This window comes from Periplaneta americana, chromosome 1 (assembly GCF_040183065.1).
Source record: "Periplaneta americana isolate PAMFEO1 chromosome 1, P.americana_PAMFEO1_priV1, whole genome shotgun sequence".
NCBI lineage: Eukaryota > Metazoa > Arthropoda > Insecta > Blattodea > Blattidae > Periplaneta > Periplaneta americana.
Window position 1 is genome coordinate 129,816,963 of NC_091117.1, and position 20,791 is coordinate 129,837,753.

The 20,791-nt window shown below is 33.8% G+C and overlaps 1 protein-coding gene across 1 annotated transcript in view; it reads right to left on the reverse strand.

Moving 5' to 3' along the window:
* Positions 1-20,791, reverse strand: part of raptor (regulatory associated protein of MTOR complex 1) — a 128,346-nt gene that overhangs the window by 83,089 nt on the left and 24,466 nt on the right. Inside the window, exons 6-13 of the mRNA XM_069827267.1 lie at positions 17,377-17,436; positions 16,378-16,478; positions 16,165-16,298; positions 14,665-14,853; positions 12,686-12,880; positions 8,648-8,722; positions 3,143-3,400; positions 1,611-1,754 (exon numbers count right to left, since the gene is read on the reverse strand). Of these exons, the coding sequence (XP_069683368.1) occupies positions 1,611-1,754; positions 3,143-3,400; positions 8,648-8,722; positions 12,686-12,880; positions 14,665-14,853; positions 16,165-16,298; positions 16,378-16,478; positions 17,377-17,436 (1,156 nt within the window). The remainder of the gene's footprint in view (positions 1-1,610; positions 1,755-3,142; positions 3,401-8,647; positions 8,723-12,685; positions 12,881-14,664; positions 14,854-16,164; positions 16,299-16,377; positions 16,479-17,376; positions 17,437-20,791) is intronic.

Here is a 20,791-nt window from a genome sequence, read left to right on the forward strand (position 1 = left end):
GTTGATATGTCTCTGAAGAAGTCTGAAATGATCCACCTTTGTCACTCTCACATATTTCTTCCTCTGAGTTAGATTTGTCACTGCTGTTGTCAGGTGGTATTGGAACTGGAATACCTGGTCCATGAGGCACTGGCTTGATGGCAGATAGTACGTCTGGATATTTCATATGCTGTCTGTTTTTTCGATTTATATCTAAAAGATGAAAGTGAATATTGAATATTAATATTTTAAAGGTATGAATGAGATTTAAACAAATCAAGGAAATGAGAATCGCAGTTTAAATCATACTTTTACCCTGTAAATTTGTCATCCAGAAATAGCAGTCAGTGGTATGATCTTTTCCTTCCCTCCAAACCATAAGTACACCAAAACCTAGACACTTCTGTTTCTTTTTGCTCCAGCACCGCAGACTTTCAACACATGTTTTGCAGCACACATGAGGTGCGAAAGGTTTGTCCTGATCACCAATTTTAACGCCGAAGTAGGCATTATACATTTTCCTGACAAAAGGAGTCATTTTCAACTTTCGATCTGGCATGGTAACTTGACCACAAAAACCGATCTGGGTGATTCTTGCACTTTCTATTCATTTTTAAGAAGTTCTCAAATCAGTCATCACTCAGAAAGCTTAAGCCAGACTACTTTCTCTCCCCCTTTTACTGAGTTGTCACTATACAGAGTTGTCAGCTATGACTCATGCCTCAAACTTGATTTTCAAGTTCTGAAACATAGATGAAATTTCATGAAAATGCCCTTTATTCCACATTAACTGAGTTCATATACTATATATAACATATTTAATGTACATGTGATGTTAATTTAAGTATGTTTCGTGACAGTAAACATCATAGTTTCTTATCTGATGTATGTTCAATTTCTGTAATGCATTACTATATAAAAAAAGTCGATAGCAAAAAAACCTGACCTGATTGAACAAAATGAGTTATATTTTTTAATTCAGCGCGCAAGGAATATAAAAGATCAGTTATAAAATCCTTGACCTTTGAAAAAAAGTTTTCAAACGCAGAGCAGTGTAATCTATCGTATTGTATCATAACGAAATGAGTAAACAGCTACAACAATGGACAATTTTACGCAATAATCCATTGTTGATATTCTTCCTGTCAGTATTTAATCAGTCATCAGTCGAATTACACGTGTCAGTTCGCATTCTGCAAAATGACTTACTCGATACAAGAAAGAGTGGAAATTGTGGAAGCGTATGTGAGAACAGGTTCAATTAAGGAAACCCGTGAAATTTTTAGAGACAAGTTTCTGGATAGTGAACAACCAGCAAAGAGAGAAATACAGGGTTTGGTTAAAAAGTGGCACGCTATGGGATCTGTCAAGTGTATTTAAACATGATCACGTGCACAGCTGTGTACTGGTGCTATAGGAAGCCACTTCAACATCTTCTATAAAGGTGAGTCCTTTTCAGCACTTTTGCTTCTGTATTTACGCTATACTTACACAGGCTACTTTTATCTGCGTCATTCTGTATAAACAAGGCTGCTACAATCATTACCCCAAAGGAGCCCAAAATAATGTATAATTTTACACATGCCCATCTGCCTGCATGCATACACACAAGAATTGAAGTGTAAACTCACCTTTCTCACCAAAGGACTCATGTCATGAGACACAGTATTAATAAGGGTCATAGCTATGCTATGATCAATATTGTTGGCATGTTCACTGCGTTCTGTCACAGAGCTGACAAAAGTTCCAAGTGCATAAACTGCAGCTGCTCTGACCTGTAATGAAAATCACCTACTTAACATTGTATAAAGAAATGATGATTAAAATTACTGATTACAGACAATACATAAAATATAATAGGAATATAAATGTTCTCATTTGGAAAAGCATAAATCAAGATGCAAATGAACTATACAGAATCTCTATTTTATTTACATTATTACTGTATACGCCGTATTTTTAAGGTATTTTATCATCGTATTATAATTTATTACAAAGAAACACACAAACATATTTGAAATTAGTTGCAGAATAATAAATAACACTTTATTATTGGTAAATTTTACAAATTACACACTTTCTAAAACCGAGCATTGTCAACAAAAACTCAGTATATCCACTTTAAAGTTGAGGAAGCGTCGAAAAACCCACCCAGATAATCAGGGCCAGGCAAGATTCGAATCCACACCCAGGAGAAGCCTCAAACACGAGTTGAACGCTACTCTTTGATGATGCTAGTGGCCTGAACTTGAGCTGAGATTACTGTAAAATTATACAGAATGATTCTGAAAAAAAAAAAATGTGACGAAATCCTGCATACTGTATAAGGGTGCAAAATAAATACAAAGACACAAATTGTGTGATTAGGCAGTTTGGAGTGTATTATGTATGAGAGTTGAATTACTCGTACTTGTATAACAATAAAAGTATCACAATAATTAATTTAAAAGATAACAATATATTAATAGTGAAGCATTTTTATTGATAATGAACAAGCATTTAGATGGGCAAGTATAATTCAAAATCAGTATTCACACATAATAAATTAAATAATTTTGTAATAAATATTCGTTTGGGTGTCTTGTCACTTTCTTCTTAACAGCTGTTCCAAGTTTTGGTGTCCTTCTTTTAGGCAGTATTGAAAAAGTCACTTCACAGACTCCCTCACTCTCTCAAAGATGTCTGAAACGTTTACACATGCTCAGATTTCCTAACAGTACAGTGTTTATTGGTTATGGGAATATCCTCTAAACTGAACACAACTGATAGCAGTAAATATATTGAATAATTTGCTCAATATGTTCATTATATTTTTCTTTCTTTCTTTTTTTTTTTTTAGCTGAAGAGATTATTATTGTTCAATTGTTTCCAAAGAATGGATCTGTTTGATAGTTTTAAAAAATTGAGCTTTTTACTGTTTTTATTTGATATCATCTGTTATAACATAGATTCCCTTTCGTGAACGAACAATGAAAGCCACAAACTGAAAAAGACAGTGATTGCTGTATATCTAAAGAAGAGCTGCACATCACAATAGCTAGTGACTGAAATTTTATAAACTTCTTAAAACTATACCTATTAATTTCTCTCTGCAATTAGCATGCAGAATAACGTGTGATAGAATTATGTTTATCTAATAACACGATGTTCAATAAGAACCTACCTCTGGAACAGGATCTGTTAGTAAAATGTACAGTTTCTCATGGGCAATGTCTCGTACACCACACCACCGAGCCTTATCATAATTAGTCCACAGTCTGCCTAGACATATGGCTAGCCACTGACGAAGAAGAGGATTAGGATCTCCAAGCTGTTCCAGACAGATGGAGACTAAACTTCCTTGTAGAGCCACTTCTTGTCCTTGTGAATAATTGTTAACAATGCTTGCTAGTACAAACGCAGCTAATGTCCGATCCTCACCCTGAAATATTAATATGTGTCAAGAACATTAAAGAAAAATCAACAACCCAATACTTTCTCTATACTGTAAAATTTCTGTACACGCAGTTTTAGAGTCTTTAAGAAAATAATCCTTAAACAAAAACCAAAATCTGAAGATAATTAAATAGTTTTAAATTTAAAACTCAAAATCTGCTATATATTTGTACTTAAGTTACCATGCCATAAACCTTACACTTTTAAATCAAATACTGTATTCCTTGTGCACAGACCCAGAAACAAAATTTGGACCAACTGAATTTTCCAAGTTCCAGTTATAACATACTACGCATGCTCCATAAATACTATGTTATAACTAGAACATGGAAAATTCAGGTGGCCCAAATTTTGTTTCTGAGTCTGTACAATCCAAGTTTACCAAATTCTACATCAATAATGTTACTTGAATCTCAAGTACTGCATTTGAAACATTTATTTCAAGCAATGTTGGAACCATTGTGCCCACAACTTCAAACCCTTCAATAACTTACTATCCTTAAGAAATAGGCTATTTTAAAATGTAAAAATATAGTACAAAACCCCGGATTGCAAGGTACAAAAACCAATTGCTCTCCAATTACTGTCATATACACAGGTACAGACATCATTACAAAAACAGTCGACATCTTGTAAGATCTTAAGACATTTCTCTCCAAATGTATAAAATTAACCTTAACATATTTCTTCCACAAAGTGAAAAGGTTACATACATCTCCTTCATGAGTGTGAATGTGAATGAGTTTAAGCTGCTACACTTTAGAACTCCTCTCCCTCTCTAACATCAAGATCACTTCTATAACACACGTCATAATGGATATCAATGAATATGAAAGTCATTACCGTATGGCTCAATTCCTGTGATAATAGACATTCATTTTTTTTTGCAGTATACTTTTCTTTTTCACATTGTCATATAATATCACATTATAAGATAAATAGTACACTGAAAGCCAATATTACGAGTACAGCTTATAACGAGAATTCCCTTGTAACTTGAGTATGCTTTTGTACTATAAAATTGGCCATAATAAGGATGCTAAAAATATATGTTTTCAACATGTGAATTTTAAGACCAAGTTCACTGTAACAAGCACTATGGTGCTTTATGGTGTCAATTAAATTTTTTTTTCCTCCAGAGAACAAGGTGCCGGTGCAGGTGTTACGTGCTGTCTCTTCTCACTTTATAGATCTCTTGGATATGGAACAAGTTTTGATGAAGAAATCGTTGCAATAAGTGAAAGTCTCAGGAATCTTCTATTTCACATCAATAAATATGTTGTTGTTGTTTTCTAATGCCAGGCGTTTGACAATAAAGTCATTTGACCTCTTGCACTCCAATATTTTTCAAAGATATTATCATGACCAGCCACTGAAGCACAGATTTTGAGGTGTTCCAAATCCATTTCTTGGTTTGAGTTGCACAATGGACAGTTAGGGGACTGATATATTCCAATTCTATGCAGGTGTTTGGCCAAACAATCATGGCCTGTTGCCAATCTAAATGCAGCTACAGACGATTTTCGTGGTAAATCGGGAATTAACTGTGGATTTTGAAGCAGAGAGTTCCATTTTTTCCCTTGGGATTGTGTTATCAAATTTTGTTTGTTGAAGTCTAAGTATGTACATTTAATAAATCTTTTTACAGAGTAATACGTAAATTTAGTAACAGGTCTGTAAGTAGCAGTGCTGCCCTTCTTTGCTAAAGCATCCGCATTCTCATTTCCCAGGATTCCACAATGGGATGGTATCCATTGGAATACAATTCTTTTATTGAGTGATATTAATTGAGAGAGCATTTTAGTTATTTCTGCTGTTTGAGATGAAGGTGTGTGTTTAGAGACTATTGATAGAATAGCTGCTTTGGAGTCTGACAATATAACTGCATTCCTAAATTTACTGATGTGGCATAGAAGATTCCTGAGACTTTCACTTATTGCAATGATTTCTCCATCAAAACTTGTTGTTCCATACCCAAGAGATCTATAAAGTGAGAAGAGACAGCACGTAACACCTGCACCGGCACCTTGTTCTCTGGAGATCAAGGATCCGTCAGTGTATTAATGAAGCCAGTTTTGTGGAGGGTATCTAATATTAATTGTCTCTAAAGACAATTGTTTTAGTATTTCAGTGTTTACTTCTGATTTTAGTATTTCTTCTGTTAAATTTAGATTATATTCCATATTTAATAGAGTTAAAGAGTTTGGTTTAATTTGTAGGTTTTCCTTTAAATTCGGGATATTGATTTTCTGTTTTAATTCTTGAACAATGGATATGAAACTTTTTTGAGTTTTCAATCTACAGAGAGGACTGTATGAATGCCAATTGTTTCCTGGTAATCTAATAAGTTTTTCATATTGAATCAGTGCTTTTTCTTCTATTGTCATTTTGATGCTGTTAATATTAGTGAGGAATCTCATAGAATCTATTGGAGTTGTTTTGATTCCACCAGTAATGAGTCTGAGAGCTTGGTTTTGAACATATTCTATTTCGTTTACGAAAGGTGAAGTAATTAAAATTTCTCCGCACTATGTCAGCACTGGCTGTATAAACATTTTGTATGTAGTGTTCAAAGTATTCCTACAGCATCCCCATTTCTTTCCTGCTAGTCTTTTTAGAAGGGAGAATCTTTTACGAGCTTTTTCAGAAATGTATTTCAAATGGTTGCTCCATGTTAACTTACTATCGAAAATAACGCCAAGATATTTGGATTCATAAGTCCTAGGAAGGTGTTGGCCATTGTATTGGATATTGAATTCTCTTTCTTTTTTACCAAATGAAAATATTTGGTAGTTACTTTTGCTTAAATTGAGTGTCATCAAATTTGATGTATTCCATTCATGTAGTTGATTTAGAGCTTTAAGAGCAGAATTTTGAATTTTGTCTCTATGTCTGTAAGATCCGGAAGTCCACAAAACTATATCATCTGCAAATAGTGCTGTTTTCATGTTTGATTCCTCTAGTAGGGAGGGTAAGTCATTTATATAAACATTGAATAAAGTTGTGCTGAGGACAGCACCCTGAGGTAGACCTCGATATGTTTGTCTGTAACTAGAAAGTGAGTTATTGAATTTAGTGACAATGAATCGTTGACTAAGGAATTCTGATATCCATCTGAATATATTGCTGGAGATACCTAATTTCTGGAGTTTTAGTAATAATTTATTTCTATAAGAATGCAGTTATATTGTCAGATTCCAAAGCAGCAATTCTATCAATAGTCTCTAAACACACACCTTCATCTCAAACAGCAGAAATAATTAAAATGCTCTCTCAATTAATATCACTCAATAAAAGAATTGTATTCCAATGGATACCATCCCATTGTGGAATCCTGGGAAACGAGAATGCGGATGCTTTAGCAAAGAAGGGCAGCACTGCTACTTACAGACCTGTTACTAAATCTACGTATTAGTCTGTTAAAAGATTTATTAAATCTACATACTTAGACTTCAACAAACAAAATTTGATAACACAATCCCAAGGGAAAAAATGGAACTCTCTGCATCAAAATCCACAGTTAATTTCCGATTTACCACGAGAATCGTCTGCAGCGGCATTTAGATTGGCAACAGGCCATGATTGTTTGGCCAAACACCTGCATAGAATTGTAATATATCAGTCTCCTAACTGCCCATTGTGCAACTCAAACCAAGAAATGGATTCGGAACACCTCAAAATCTGTGCTTCAGTGGCTGGGCTGGCCACGATAATATCTTTGAAAAATATTGGAGTGCAAGAGGTCAAATGACTTTATTGTCAAACGCCTGGCATTAGAAAACAACAACAACAACAAATTTATTTTTTATCTATAATAAGCCACATGATTGAATTTTAAACTGTCAGTAGTGCAACAGCTAGCAATGCAACATGTTTCACTTCACTCCACTCGCACATGTTCCAATCACTGAAATGCGAAAGGGAGAAGAGGGAACTGAGCTTCGTTCATACCACGCAACAATGATATGTGATTTTTTTTTTACTTGGTTATTTAACGATGGTGTATCAACTACGAGGTTATTTAGCATCGATGAGATTGGTGATAGCGAGATGAGGCCGAGAATTCGCCATAGATTACCTGACCTTTGCCTTATGATTGGGGAAAACTTAGGAAAAAACTCAATCAGGTAATCAGCCCAAGCAGGAATCAAACCCGCATCTGAGCGCAACTCCGGATCAGCAAGCAAGCGCCTTAGCCAACTGGGCTACGCCAGTGGCAATATGCGATTTAAAATTTGTTGTAGGTAAATTAACTGAATATCATAATGGAATTTACATTATTATGACGTTTGTAATAGAAATGCTAAAATTTTATGAATATTTATATATAAGACAAAACCAAATTAATGTCTCGAAAATCACCTCTAAAATATGCGCTTTTCTTTAGTTCATTGTTGTAAACAAATTGGGTTCGTTGGAATAATAGTAATCGTCCTGGAAAGAATATTTCCTTCTTTCACTGTCTTTGGTGCTCCCTGATAGCAGTTGGTGTAACTTATTTAAAGTGTATGGTTATTTACTGAAGTTCGTGACTATGTCATGAGACACATAGGTATGAGTTGAAAGCAAAATGTCTTAGACTTCAAGGCAAAATTCTAAATCATAAGGGAGAGTGAAAATAGTGAAAAGGAAAATAAGTGAAATTGGAAGGAAGTATTTCATCAATGCTTTTCATTACTCTAAAAGTAAATAAAAAATTCGAGGTTCTGTTTTAAGAAGTAACTATAAAGTAATGTGATAATGTAAATAATTATGGGCACTTCATTGTTCTTAAGGTTTCTTACGATCATCAGGTGCGATGTGTGCGTAATTTAAGTAGGTGAGATTAGGCATTAAGGCATGTCTAAATTAAATTACTTTTTTAATGTGGGCGACTGAAATAAATTTTTCTTTTTGCATCAAAGGAATGTGTAGTCACAAGTATTTCAATATATTTCTATGCATTTCTTTGCTAATTATATAAAATAAGCATAAGTAACGAATTTTGATTAATATATGTGGTGAAAATGTAACATTTGGATATAGCGACAATTTTGTCATGTATCTTGAGGTATCACTATAACAGACTCTCACTGTATATTATACAAACAATAACAGTATTATTATCGATAAATTAAAAATTTACTTGTATAAATTATTATAATTTTACCTATGAATGTAAGTTACCCTCAACTTTATGTTTTCAATATGAAGCTAAACACAAAATTTGACATTCTTTGATTTTCATACTTACAGGCATTGAAGGATCTTGAAGGACGGATAAAAAGTATTTGTGTCCATTATCCCTAACTAGATCAGCCTGACACGTCTGAAAACATCAACATTTATCTAATTAACATTAATAATTCAAAATACATACTACAGTACGTTATTCAATGTGAATGTATGCTTAAGAAACTTGGTCCTATAAAAAGCAAATAATATTTATGATATGTTAAGTTACTTTCTTCAACATCACATAAACAAGTCTTGTTAAAAAAAAAAAGGTGATAATATACTGTGGAATAAGGGAAGCACTAATATAAAACTTTAACGCAGTAGTTGGCATTTCGTCAACCCCTTAGCACACAAGCAATGCAGAGGGGTTAGGCACGACCTCTCTCCTTTTAGCCAAAACTTGTTCATTCAATGTTAAGTAGTCTGGGTATCCTTCCCCTTCCTTCTACCTTCTCCTTTGCTGTGTATTGCAGGATGCATTTTATATGACGTAATCTTTGCCGACCACTGTTTTATCATCATAACCCATATAATTTTATTTTGACTGAATCCATGAAAGCATTTACAAGTCAGTCAAACCACAGAGATACGTACAGGCTTTGTGGGGAGGAAGGAATGACTGGCCTCCAAATTCTAAGTCCCTTTCAGATAGCTTCACGCGAGTTTGAGAGAACTGAATTCACACTCACACGACTTCGTTATGCAGTTGCATAGTTGGCAAACTTTATCACTGCTGTTTCAAGGGCTTCTCCAGAACATGAGTTTGTGTATCATATTATTAGTGTAGGGGTAAAGGTCGTGGTTTATAACTGCAATGTTCCATATTCAAATTCCGATGTTTCCTCCCACCATATTTATGCCAGCTATGTTATAATATTCAAAATTAGTAATAACTTGTCAATTTTAAGAGGCAAATACATATTGAAATGAAACAGTTCTTTCCTTCTTAATTAAATGCGGAGTATTCATAACAGAAAAATTATTTTCTGTAACAGTAGTAATGCAGTAATTAAATAAAATCATAAATAAATTGCTTCAATTGGCCATATAAATAACTCTCCTAAAATAAAAATAACACTCTTTCAGAAAAAAGAATCACCAAAGAATACAAATAATCAATTAATAAGATATATGCCATTTCTCCACTTATATGACAGGCTGCATCCTTTTTAGCATAGATGATATCAAGCACCTAGGAAATAGACAATGTGAAGCTACACGATTCCAGATGCTCTCGATATTTTCTCAGAGGGGATCCTTTGTGGTTGGCTGATGAGATTCTCGTGCAATTTTCCTCATGGTTTTCTTCACCGCTGCTCACACATTGTCTATTATTGGTTTACAGTATGTGGTGAATAAAGAGTCTCAGTCTGATACCCAGTCTCTTCAAAAACCAGTTCATCACCCCAGTAGAGGTGTGAACAGGATTAAGGTGCAGGAACAGAATAAATTCATCCATAGAATACATCATCCTTACAGACGGAATTCTAGACCATTACTGGACATCCATCCACCCCCAACATGACATAAACACACAGCTGCTGTTATAGAGCATTGCCACATATTCAGAATCATATTGAAATGCATATGAGCAAGATTATTTCCCACCCATGTTATGCAGTCAATAATGTAACCTCGTTGGGCAGCATCTGTGGCTTAATGCTAGCGCACTGGTGGTTCGAGTTCGATAACCCAGTCCAATCATGATGGAATTTTTGGTGGCCAAAGCAGACACTGCAGACGGTGTTGTCAGTGTGCACCAGTTTCCCTCTTTCACTTCATTAACATTTACCACCTCACCCTCATTTCATCTATTATCTGCAGTAGTTAAAAATATGGTGGGGTGAAGTCTTGGGAGTAGTATGGGTTTCTGATACTGATAGAGAAATGACTTGGAACTCCATGCCCTGCAGCTTATCACGTACTCATCTGGGTATGGGATCTGACTCTATCAGTCCACCTGTCATCATCAGATTTACGAATGTCACCCAAATCATTTGTGGGACTTGAACAATTACCGCATATATAGAGCACACAATGTACCAATGTAAACCTAAAGGTATGGATCCGCTGTCTTGGCTCTGGTACTCGAAAAGCCAAGCCAAGTAACCTCTTCTCAAAATATTACCCTCCTCATAAAAGCAATGAACAACAATCTATAATCGTCAATGAGATGTTCTTTCACTGCTGCCATTCTAGAAAACAACAAGCATCCTGCAAACGCCTTATGTATGTGCAGGACGATCTAGGAAACTGGACGTTTACTTTAACTGAGGACGCAGACAAACAGATTCATTTCTACTTCTGCAAACAAAGCAATATCCTGTGCAGAAGTTGACACACATATCCTTCCAGATCCTATTCAGTGGTGTTCTATTCCTACCCTGGATAATCTCATCCAATGTACAATGAAATTGAGTACTCCAAGTTGCCTGCCTGCCTCAGAAGCAGAGAATCCTTCACCCCTCACGACGGAAAAAATTACTTGTTTACAAGCATTATGTATGTGTAATTCAGTCACCCATTATTCCTCAGAATGACGAAAGTAGTTGATTCCTCTCTTATAGGTATGTCGCAGTTAATGTATGCACACACTTTCAGAAATCATTTATCACAGTAAAACCAAATTAAATTAGATGTGTTTTATATAACAAAATGACATGCTCGAAATAAAAATAAAAAGAATGGCAATTAAATTTACATTAGATACATAATAATTTTTAAACTGTCACATATACACAATATACACGAAACCCAGTCCCTTGTATAAGAACTGTAAGTTCTATTATTCAGCTATAAAGGTCTGTCTTTTATCGGACACATTCCGTTCAAACACTTCTGTGAAGCAGCTTTTGTGTTTAACCCTCTTATTGCCGACCTCCTGGGCATAGTATGTGAAAAATGCCAAGTAAATTTACACAAAAAATGCATCACGATGAACCTTATATTATGTTCTTAACACAAGAAAACAGTGGTATTTTATTGTCTGGAGGCTAACAGCAAAATCACAATTACATTGTGACTGGCACTTCTAGCAAAATTATAAAATCACAATGTAATCGTGATAGCCACTTAATATTATCAGCTTTTTATATTGTTATAATAAATGAAGTTTTTTTAGTTATTAAGACGCCAATAAATTGGCACAGGACATAACAATAACTTAATGACAAAATACTTTTTCTGTAAACACTTCTAACACAATGATTAACCAATTCTTTTCCATAAAAATAAAAACGATTTTTTTTTTCTTTTTAACTAATGGTGGGTACGTCATGCAAACAAGCAAAGAAAGGATAGAAATGAATGTGAATAAATTCATATGAAGAATATATATATATATATATATATATAAAATGTTTTTTAAAAATACCAAAATCACTAAGTTACTAGCGTGAGAAACATGTGTTTTACTGCTGAGCTATAAGTGTTGCTTCATGGAGGAAGCAGTTTCACATTACATGAGATTACACACACTGGCTCAACAATCAATCAGCTTCATCTATGATGCTCAACAATCAATCACTTGTGAATCATGTGTTCACCTGAAGGAAAAATTCATGTTGCAAACAGTTTGGTTTCTTTTTTAAGAGCACAGAGTCAACTTACAATCTGATCATTTCTTAATCTGTTTATCAGCAATCTTCATATTTATTCTACTTTATTAGTATTACACAAAATACACCTCTGAGGTAGGTATTAGATAATTTCGATCTACACTGTATTTCAACTTTATTGTAACACCTATCCATTGGTACAAATACTCTTATTATATATCATACGGTTCATATATAAAATTAGAGAAAAAAATACTTCGAAAAATTTACTTCTTAATAATCAGAAAGATATTATTCACACGTGCAAATCAAAATAAAATTGAAACACGTTAATTTATGAACATTCAAATGAAACTGAAAGCTATCATGTATAGCACATTTTTTTTATGTAGTTTGGTACTCTTTATTTCCATGGTAATTTTTTTTTTTTTACATTTGTGAAATCTTTGCTTATTATTTAATACATGAATCATAACTATAAAATGAATCAAACTTACACTGTCAACTGCCAAGATTTTAGCCCAAATAAAAACAAGTAATGGTCTGAGTTCTCTTGCAGAACTCTGAAGTAACTTAAGAACATATGGAAATATGCCAACAGACAACGCCAGATTCACTGCCCAGGGACCCAGGTCCAAAAACTTTCCTAGCAGTTCCAATGCTCTCAACCTATGGACTTGACTCAGCAACACCTGTGAAACATACACAAAATGCTTTTAAAAGCTGTAAAATAAGATTATTAATTTTTGCTGCATGGGTATATGTAACCATGATAAAACACAATAATATAAACACAAAGAAGTAAATTGACAGAAGTTTTAAACGTAAGTTTCGCTTACAGATATACAGTAAAACCCCCTTTAAACGAATTTCTGGAGGACTAATTATTTTTTCCTTAAACACGGATTTTTTCTAAAGGGGTTTTCACTTAATATAAGGAAGGAAGGGGTGACAGTAGAAATTAAAACACCCAGGCCACTTAAACATTATATTTACATATTCTTAATGTCCATTAAATTTATTATTGTAAAACACTCATTAAAAATAAACTTTGGCAAACCCACAATACTATATTTATATTAAAAAGCTGAGAAGAAACTGTCTATTGAAGGATGCACTGGCAGGAATGGTAAACGGGAGAAAAGTTAGGGGCGGAAGAAGATATCAGATGATAGACGATATTAAGATATGTGAATCATTTATGCAGAGACTAAGAGAAAGGCAGAAAATAGGAAAGATTGGAGAATGCTGGTTTTGCAGTGAAAAAACCTGCCCATGGGCAGAACACATGTATGTATGTATTAGGTTGCCAACCCTCCTGTATTTCACCCTAATTTTTAACAGTCTCCCGACTCCTGTATTTTTCTTCTCCTCGAGCATTTTTCTCCCTTATTTTTGCAATGTAAAATCTATTTGAAACATTTTAATTTTTCCGTGAATGAAGTTGACTTATACGATGGATTCTGTTGCTCCAGAGATGCACTGAAATGTGCAATTTCTGTAGAAGGTAATACTTGCCAGAAATAGTTTGAGGGCTCAATAGTTTAAAATCAAACAATGTTAGAGTTACAAATTAAAAAAAAAAAAAAAAAAAACTAGTGAGTTATGCTGTAAGTATACCAGGCAGCAAAGCTCATGCAGAGAGTGGTTTCCCTTATGAACAAGAGAACAGATGTCGAAACAGGAGCATCTAATCAAATCATAACTGCAAATCACAGTTAATTTTAACTGTTCATATAGGGAATTTTTAGAATTTGTTTGAAACTACAGTATTAAGTGAGGCAAAAGTCTCAAAATATTCTTAATTTAAGCCTAACTGCCTAAGTGTAGAATATAGTTGTATTTTAGTACCGCTAACTGAAATGAATATTTTGTCAATTTTCTATTGAAATATTGTAGATCATTTAGTCTCTCCTATTTTCTTCAAAAATAGTTGGCAACCCCAATACGTACATATATAATGTATGTATGTGTGTGTGTGTGTATGTATGTATGTATGTATGTATGTATGTATGTATGTATGTATGTATGTATGTATGTATGTATGTACCCATGTTAAAAAATCACAACATATTTTTACATAAATTTACAATTTCATATTCTGTAAATACACAATAACATTTCTAGAAGCTTGCTTTCAATCAATATATCAATGCATACTATTGATTACAATGTACTAGTGCCGCATTAATGTGACCGTACCTGAATACAGAAATCACAAATTTCGTTAAAATGGGTTGTGTATTCGAAAACCATGCAAGTGTATTTTTTAAAACAGGATTTTCTTTAAAGCAGGATTTCTTAAAAGTGGGAATAAATTACATTGTTTCTATGGTGTTTCTGCCAGGGCTTTTGAAATCATTCCTTAAAAATAGGAGCATTAAACTGGGGGTTTACCGTACTTATTAAAAGATATTCTTTAATTCTGTATCTAGAAATCAGTTTTACACAGTTCTCAGTTATGCAAAAAAATTACCTGAAGAACAATGGGAAGTTGTTCCGGAGGATTGCGTATTTCTGACCCAAGTGTCAACCACACTTGAAATGCAGTTAGCTGCTCCTCAAAGAACGGTGAGTGAATGAACTGATCTTCTGATTCCAAGATAGCTGGTAATTGAGCAAGACACAAATCCAGAGCAAGATCCCATGCTTGCCACATTGGATGCTAAAAATAACATATAATATATGTTCATGAGATAAATTATTGACAATATACAATGAAGTAGTTTAAGAAGTACACTTTCTATACATCCACCCAGTGGTGGTGCATCTTATGCGTTCACTGGTTCAGAAAACCCCCAGGAAAAACAATTTAATTGCTTAAATAAATTTATTTATGATTTACATTATCATTCTCTGTTTCTTGCTCATCTTTAATAAGTTTACTTGCAGCTGTGATGTATTTTTTTATATGAAAACCTATGAACCGCAGAGAACGAATAGCTACATGTTTGTAAGCTTTCAAGGTTCAATTTCTCCTCTGACCCTTACCGAGTCAGTTTATGGACTTGTGTGTGGAACAAGATGCAAGGGTATTTGCTGCAAGGCAAATGTGTGGATGCACTGGTCCTTGAACCAGCACAGCTGTACAGTCACGTATTTGTGAGACAGCAAACATGCTGGCAGAAAAGTAAGGCTTCATGATTCAAACCGAAAGTTAGCCTCAATCTGTAGCTGAGATCATGTTTTTAGCACATGTAGACCTACATGTGTGTTATTGATTGTTGTATTTATTAGTGGTTTCTTAAATTCTTTAAATGTCCAATTAGTCGTTCTTGGTGTTTTAGTCTTAATATATTCATCTGTGAGTCTGACCAGTAATCGTTTCCAAAGAAAATTAATAGTGTTCAATATCTTTTACAAACAAATTTTTTAGTTTTAAGCTTGGAAGTCCATAGGCACTGGGAGAAATCTGTCGTCGTCGTAGTCATCGTCATCGTCATCATCATCATCATGACATTTTCAACTAATCACGGGTCATCTCACCTCCACAAAGTCCATCTTGTCTTAATTCCTTATCATGAATTCTTTCCCAGCTATAACTCTCTTCTTTGTCTGTTTTCATTTGATCCAGCCATCAGATCCTAGGTCTCTCCTAAGATTCTTGTTCCTTTCACTGTTATTTCCGTTCTTCTCCCAGGTATTCTTTCTCCATTGATTCTCTTCAGATGTCCAAACTATCTTAACCCCATTTTCTCTATTAAGCTCTTTAATTTTTCAATTCCTAATGTCTGTCTAATAACTTCATTTCTGATTTTATCCCTTCTTGTTTTCCTTTCTATATTTCTTAAAAACTTCATTTTTCCTCCCTGAATTCTACTTATGTCTTTTTTAAATAACCATGGTTCAGGGGTCGGCTCCATATGGATTATAGGTACATAATAGCACTTATACAACATAAGTTTGATTTCCCTTGATATATTCCTATCTTACTTAAAATGCATACAAATTTTAAGCTACTTGGCTTTACATTTACCTGGTAAGTTGGAGGCAACTTTGGTGAAGAGACAGGCGTGCAGTCATAAGATCTCATAATTCTTTCAGCTAGTAAGAAGTTTCGAAATAAACTTGCTACTAAGAGATCTTGTCGGAAGAGTTTCTGAAACAGATCTGATTGCAACCAAGTAACATAAGAAGTTTGTACACAGATTTTTATTGAAACAGCTCAACAGAAAATTAATACACTAACCTCTTGGTAATGTATTCCAAGCTATGGTATCAGTAATTGCAGTGAAGATCCAATTCAACTCTCCAAGCATTGTTCTTCTGTCATTTAACTGACCTGGAATTCTATCAAAAACAGAGGAGTTAAATACAGACTTTCTTTTTGCAACAGATATAATGTATTTTGGATACGAAATGAAAGAAACAAATTTTACTTACACCTATATTATAATGCTGTTATCGATTCTTTAAATATCAAACCAATATAATATATTTGCATAAATAATTTTATTTACTTGTTTTTATCCTTAACTGCATGGATAAACACATAACATTACTGAAATTCTAATAAAAATTTTTAGATAAAATTAATATTAGAAACTTACACAATTTCAGATATCAAAATGAGCTCATAATTTTTACTTTAAAACTGGGAAACTTCTTTATTTCTTGAAATAAAAAGGGATTCATAGTAAAAACATTTTGGAACAAATATATATATATATATATATATATGTAAAGATTAATTTTTGGTCCTACAGAATTTATCTGTTATGGTAACAATTGTTATTAGAGGAAAAAAATTTGCTCTGGTGCCGGGATCGAACTTGGTTCCTTGGTTCTACATACGAAGCACTCTAACCACTGAGCTACGTCAAAGTTCAATCCATAGCACTGGATCGATTCCCTCTCCTTTTAGTGTTTTTCCCTTTGTAGCCTTACTCCATGTTCGACAGTTATACATTAACTTGATATGTCAACATGGAGTAAGGCCACAAAGGGAAAAACATTACAGGAGAGGATTTCAATCCGGTGCTGTGGATTGAACTTCGGTGTAGCTCAGTGATTAGAGCGCTTGGTACATAGAACCAAGGACCCAGGTTCGATCCCCGGCCCCGGAGCGAATTTTTCTCCTCTAATAACAATTATCATCATAACAGATAAATATATATACTTTAAATCAGAAGTTTTTAAACAATAACTCAATTGACATTAAAGAATGCTGTATAGCATAAAAACTTACTTATCTATGAGATCCATTGAAATTTTTGGCACCAATTTCGAAGTATTTCGCATTACGAACCTAAAATAGAAAACAATGAACATAATGCAGTGAAATGATACATAACATACACACAACAGTAAACACGAAGTTACTACACTGAGAACATGCATCACTTTATTGCTAACATGTATAAAATTTCTTATTATACATATTCGAGGAATATCTTCAGGTAAGCACAGGAAGGAAAAGTCGATTTTGCAGCAAGTTGGAGACATCTTTGAAGGCTATTTTCTTACATGCACGTACAGTTTCACAAAAAAATGCTGTGATAACTAAGATAATAATGTGGTACTAAAGTATAGAAAGTATGTGTATATCACGGAATGAAGTTCATTCATGCATGAGTGAGATAGTAATATGTTTGTAACATTGCAATCTACTCGCCATGGATGAACGTGTGTTAATGCAAGTTGTTTCATGTCCGTGGTTTTTCTCACCCCAACAAGAAATTCATTATTATTAAGAGAAGTTCTATGTCTCTTTCACTTTACTGTACCAAGCATAGCTAAGCTCCAGAAGTAGAATCTATGTGCTCTTGGTTACTTTTAACGTTTGTAGTAGACGAGCACATGTGCTACACTATGAGATTAAAGTTTTAAATACTGGTACATTTTATACACAATTTTTTTGTGCTTGTTTAAGCATGTGGAAATATTTAAAGTGTAGATATATACTACTAAAAAGCATAAAACACAAATAAAATGCAAGATGAGCTCTTGCTCTCACAACAGAGAAGCAGAAGGGGACTGACACTCACTACTTTAGCTTTTTATGTCAGTCAGTCAGTCAGTTATTTTTTTTTTTTCACACAGATATGTTGTCCACAATGTTAACACTGTATCACTGGACATTTAAACTGTACACTTAATCTCTACCTAATTACTTTATCTCCACTATTTTAAAATTATAAATCTCAAGAGTTATGTACATTAGTAAGTTCACCTCTACTTCCAATAGGAGATAGTACTTTGTTTACAATGGAGAAATAGTGAAATACTGGCAGAGAAAGCAAGAATATCATATCTAAACATTAAAAAGTACATTAATATTTCCATTTATAATGAATCCTCCCTTTGGTTATAGTGAACCTTGTATCCTGACAAATTTTTATTTGAAGTCAGACCTTCTTGTATAAAATTGAAAGAATGTGTTCAGAACAACATTCTAAGTTTCTTACTCCTTTAGTCAAAGGACAAAGTTAGGATTAGTGATTCCTAGACAATGAGCTGTACTGTAAATCCAGGCAATGCGTGACAACCTTGCTTCACTCCACCGCACTCTACTGTTATTTCTAATCCTCCACTGTCAAAGGGTTGCCTTTTGTTCTCAGAAAATTTCCATTATGACAGATAGCATCGAAACAATGGAAAATGAAACTGCCTTCTTTTATTAAAAGGGGACGGACATAAAGTCCAGACCATTTAATGAAGATAAGATTTCGATGGCTTTCAAACTCCAACTCTCTCCCGGTTTCCATTAAGTGACCCGGAAAATTCCAACGCTGAGTACACAGTCACACCATAACACCGTTTGTCATTTCTACCTGATCAGTCTGTTTCTAGCATTCCAACAGTGAATGTACTGCATAAAAATGTCGAAGCGTAAAGTGTGTTCTTTGGAAGATAAGGTGAATATTGTAAGTGACATTGAATGTGGTCTTTTGCAAGCGGACATGGGTCGACAGCATAGTTTAAGTAAATCAAATGTGAGTAACAGTATACAGAATACAGTGTAATCCATTCCACAAAAATGAAATATTTTATTTTCTTGTTCATAATTTCATTAATTTGTCATTTAAGGTTAGGAGAGAGATACTCTGGATATAGTGAACCTCAGATATAGTAAATTAAATATGCAAGTCCGCAGAGGTTCACTATATCTGGAGTTGACTGTATCATGTACTACCTTTGTGAATTATTGAAGCATATAATCATTGTAAATTGAAGTGTTCATAAATGTCACTATGTGACCTGATGATGACTTATTAAAGTCGGAAACATGCATCGCCATAATCCAAAATGTGTCTTATAATTAGATATATTGATGTATGATAAGTTACAGATAGTCTAAATTGGCAAGTTAAATGAGTAAATTTGGACGTGTTAAGTAAGAGATCCTGAATGAGATGTGATGAAATGTAAATTCTTTATTTAATATTCCATTTCCCTTACGAAGGGCAATAAGATGTGAGATGAGAACACATCAATAATAAACAAAGGTAGAGTGAGAAAATCAAGGGAAACAGAAGTACTTGGAGGAAACTTACTCCACAGTTCGCCTGTCTGCTACAAATCTCATAAAATCTGCATGGGATAAGATCCTAGACACTTTTGAAGAGAAATCATGAGCTGAATAACTATGCCAACATATAAAAATACATAAACTGTAAAACTCATCTAGCTGTTCAGAATCTAGACATTATTTCTAATACATCAAGTCATACATATGGTGGCATGGGACAAGATAGTAAATTTTTTTGTTTCTGAATTAGAAGAGAATATACACTAGTCTAAAATAATAGTAATAATTTCATTTTTCATAATGACATAAATAAGAAGGAATTATCCTCCCCCTCACAATCTGAATGAGATCTCAATTCATAACACGAATATTCTCATCATCTCATGATAAAAACTCTTCCTGTACTTGGAAAAATAAATTGTGGGTAGATAAAATCCATTACTTGACTTCAGTCCTCTGATCGAGGTTCTGGCTGATATGTACATCTATCATCAGATAGTACATCTCACTTGACGATATGTGTCAGAGGAAGAATAATTGTTTGTATGCATCTGAAGTCTGACTGGTGTACATGTAGCAAGTCGGCGATATATCCAATGGAGTGGGAAAGGAACTGACCACTCTATCTCATAAGTGGTGGCTTCTTGGTATCATTTGTGAGGTTCAGACCTGTCTTCAGACGGTTGATTAAACAATGACAACTTGACTTCAGTTTAACAAAAAGCATCTTCAATTACACTTCTTATATTAAAATTAACTCAGTATTTGTATATTTAAAATAGGCAGTGATTAACACTTCTTTCATATTTTTAACAGCAAATCAAGAGAATTATCTTCACTAGATTAAATACATAAATAAACGAACAAAAAAAGAACTAAATAAGTACATCAATAAAAAATTAATAAATAAATACATAAATAAGTGCATAGGTAAGTAAAAGCAAACAAGTAAATAAATACATAAACAGATACATATAAATTTATTGCAAACATACAATAATGACTCCCTGCAATTGCGAGCTGCCAACAATGGATAGAGCAAATACAAAAGCATAGAAGTTACATAGAAATTTTTAAAAATGTGTATTATTTTTTTCTACAGAACAATAGAGAAGTGATTGGGGATAGTTCA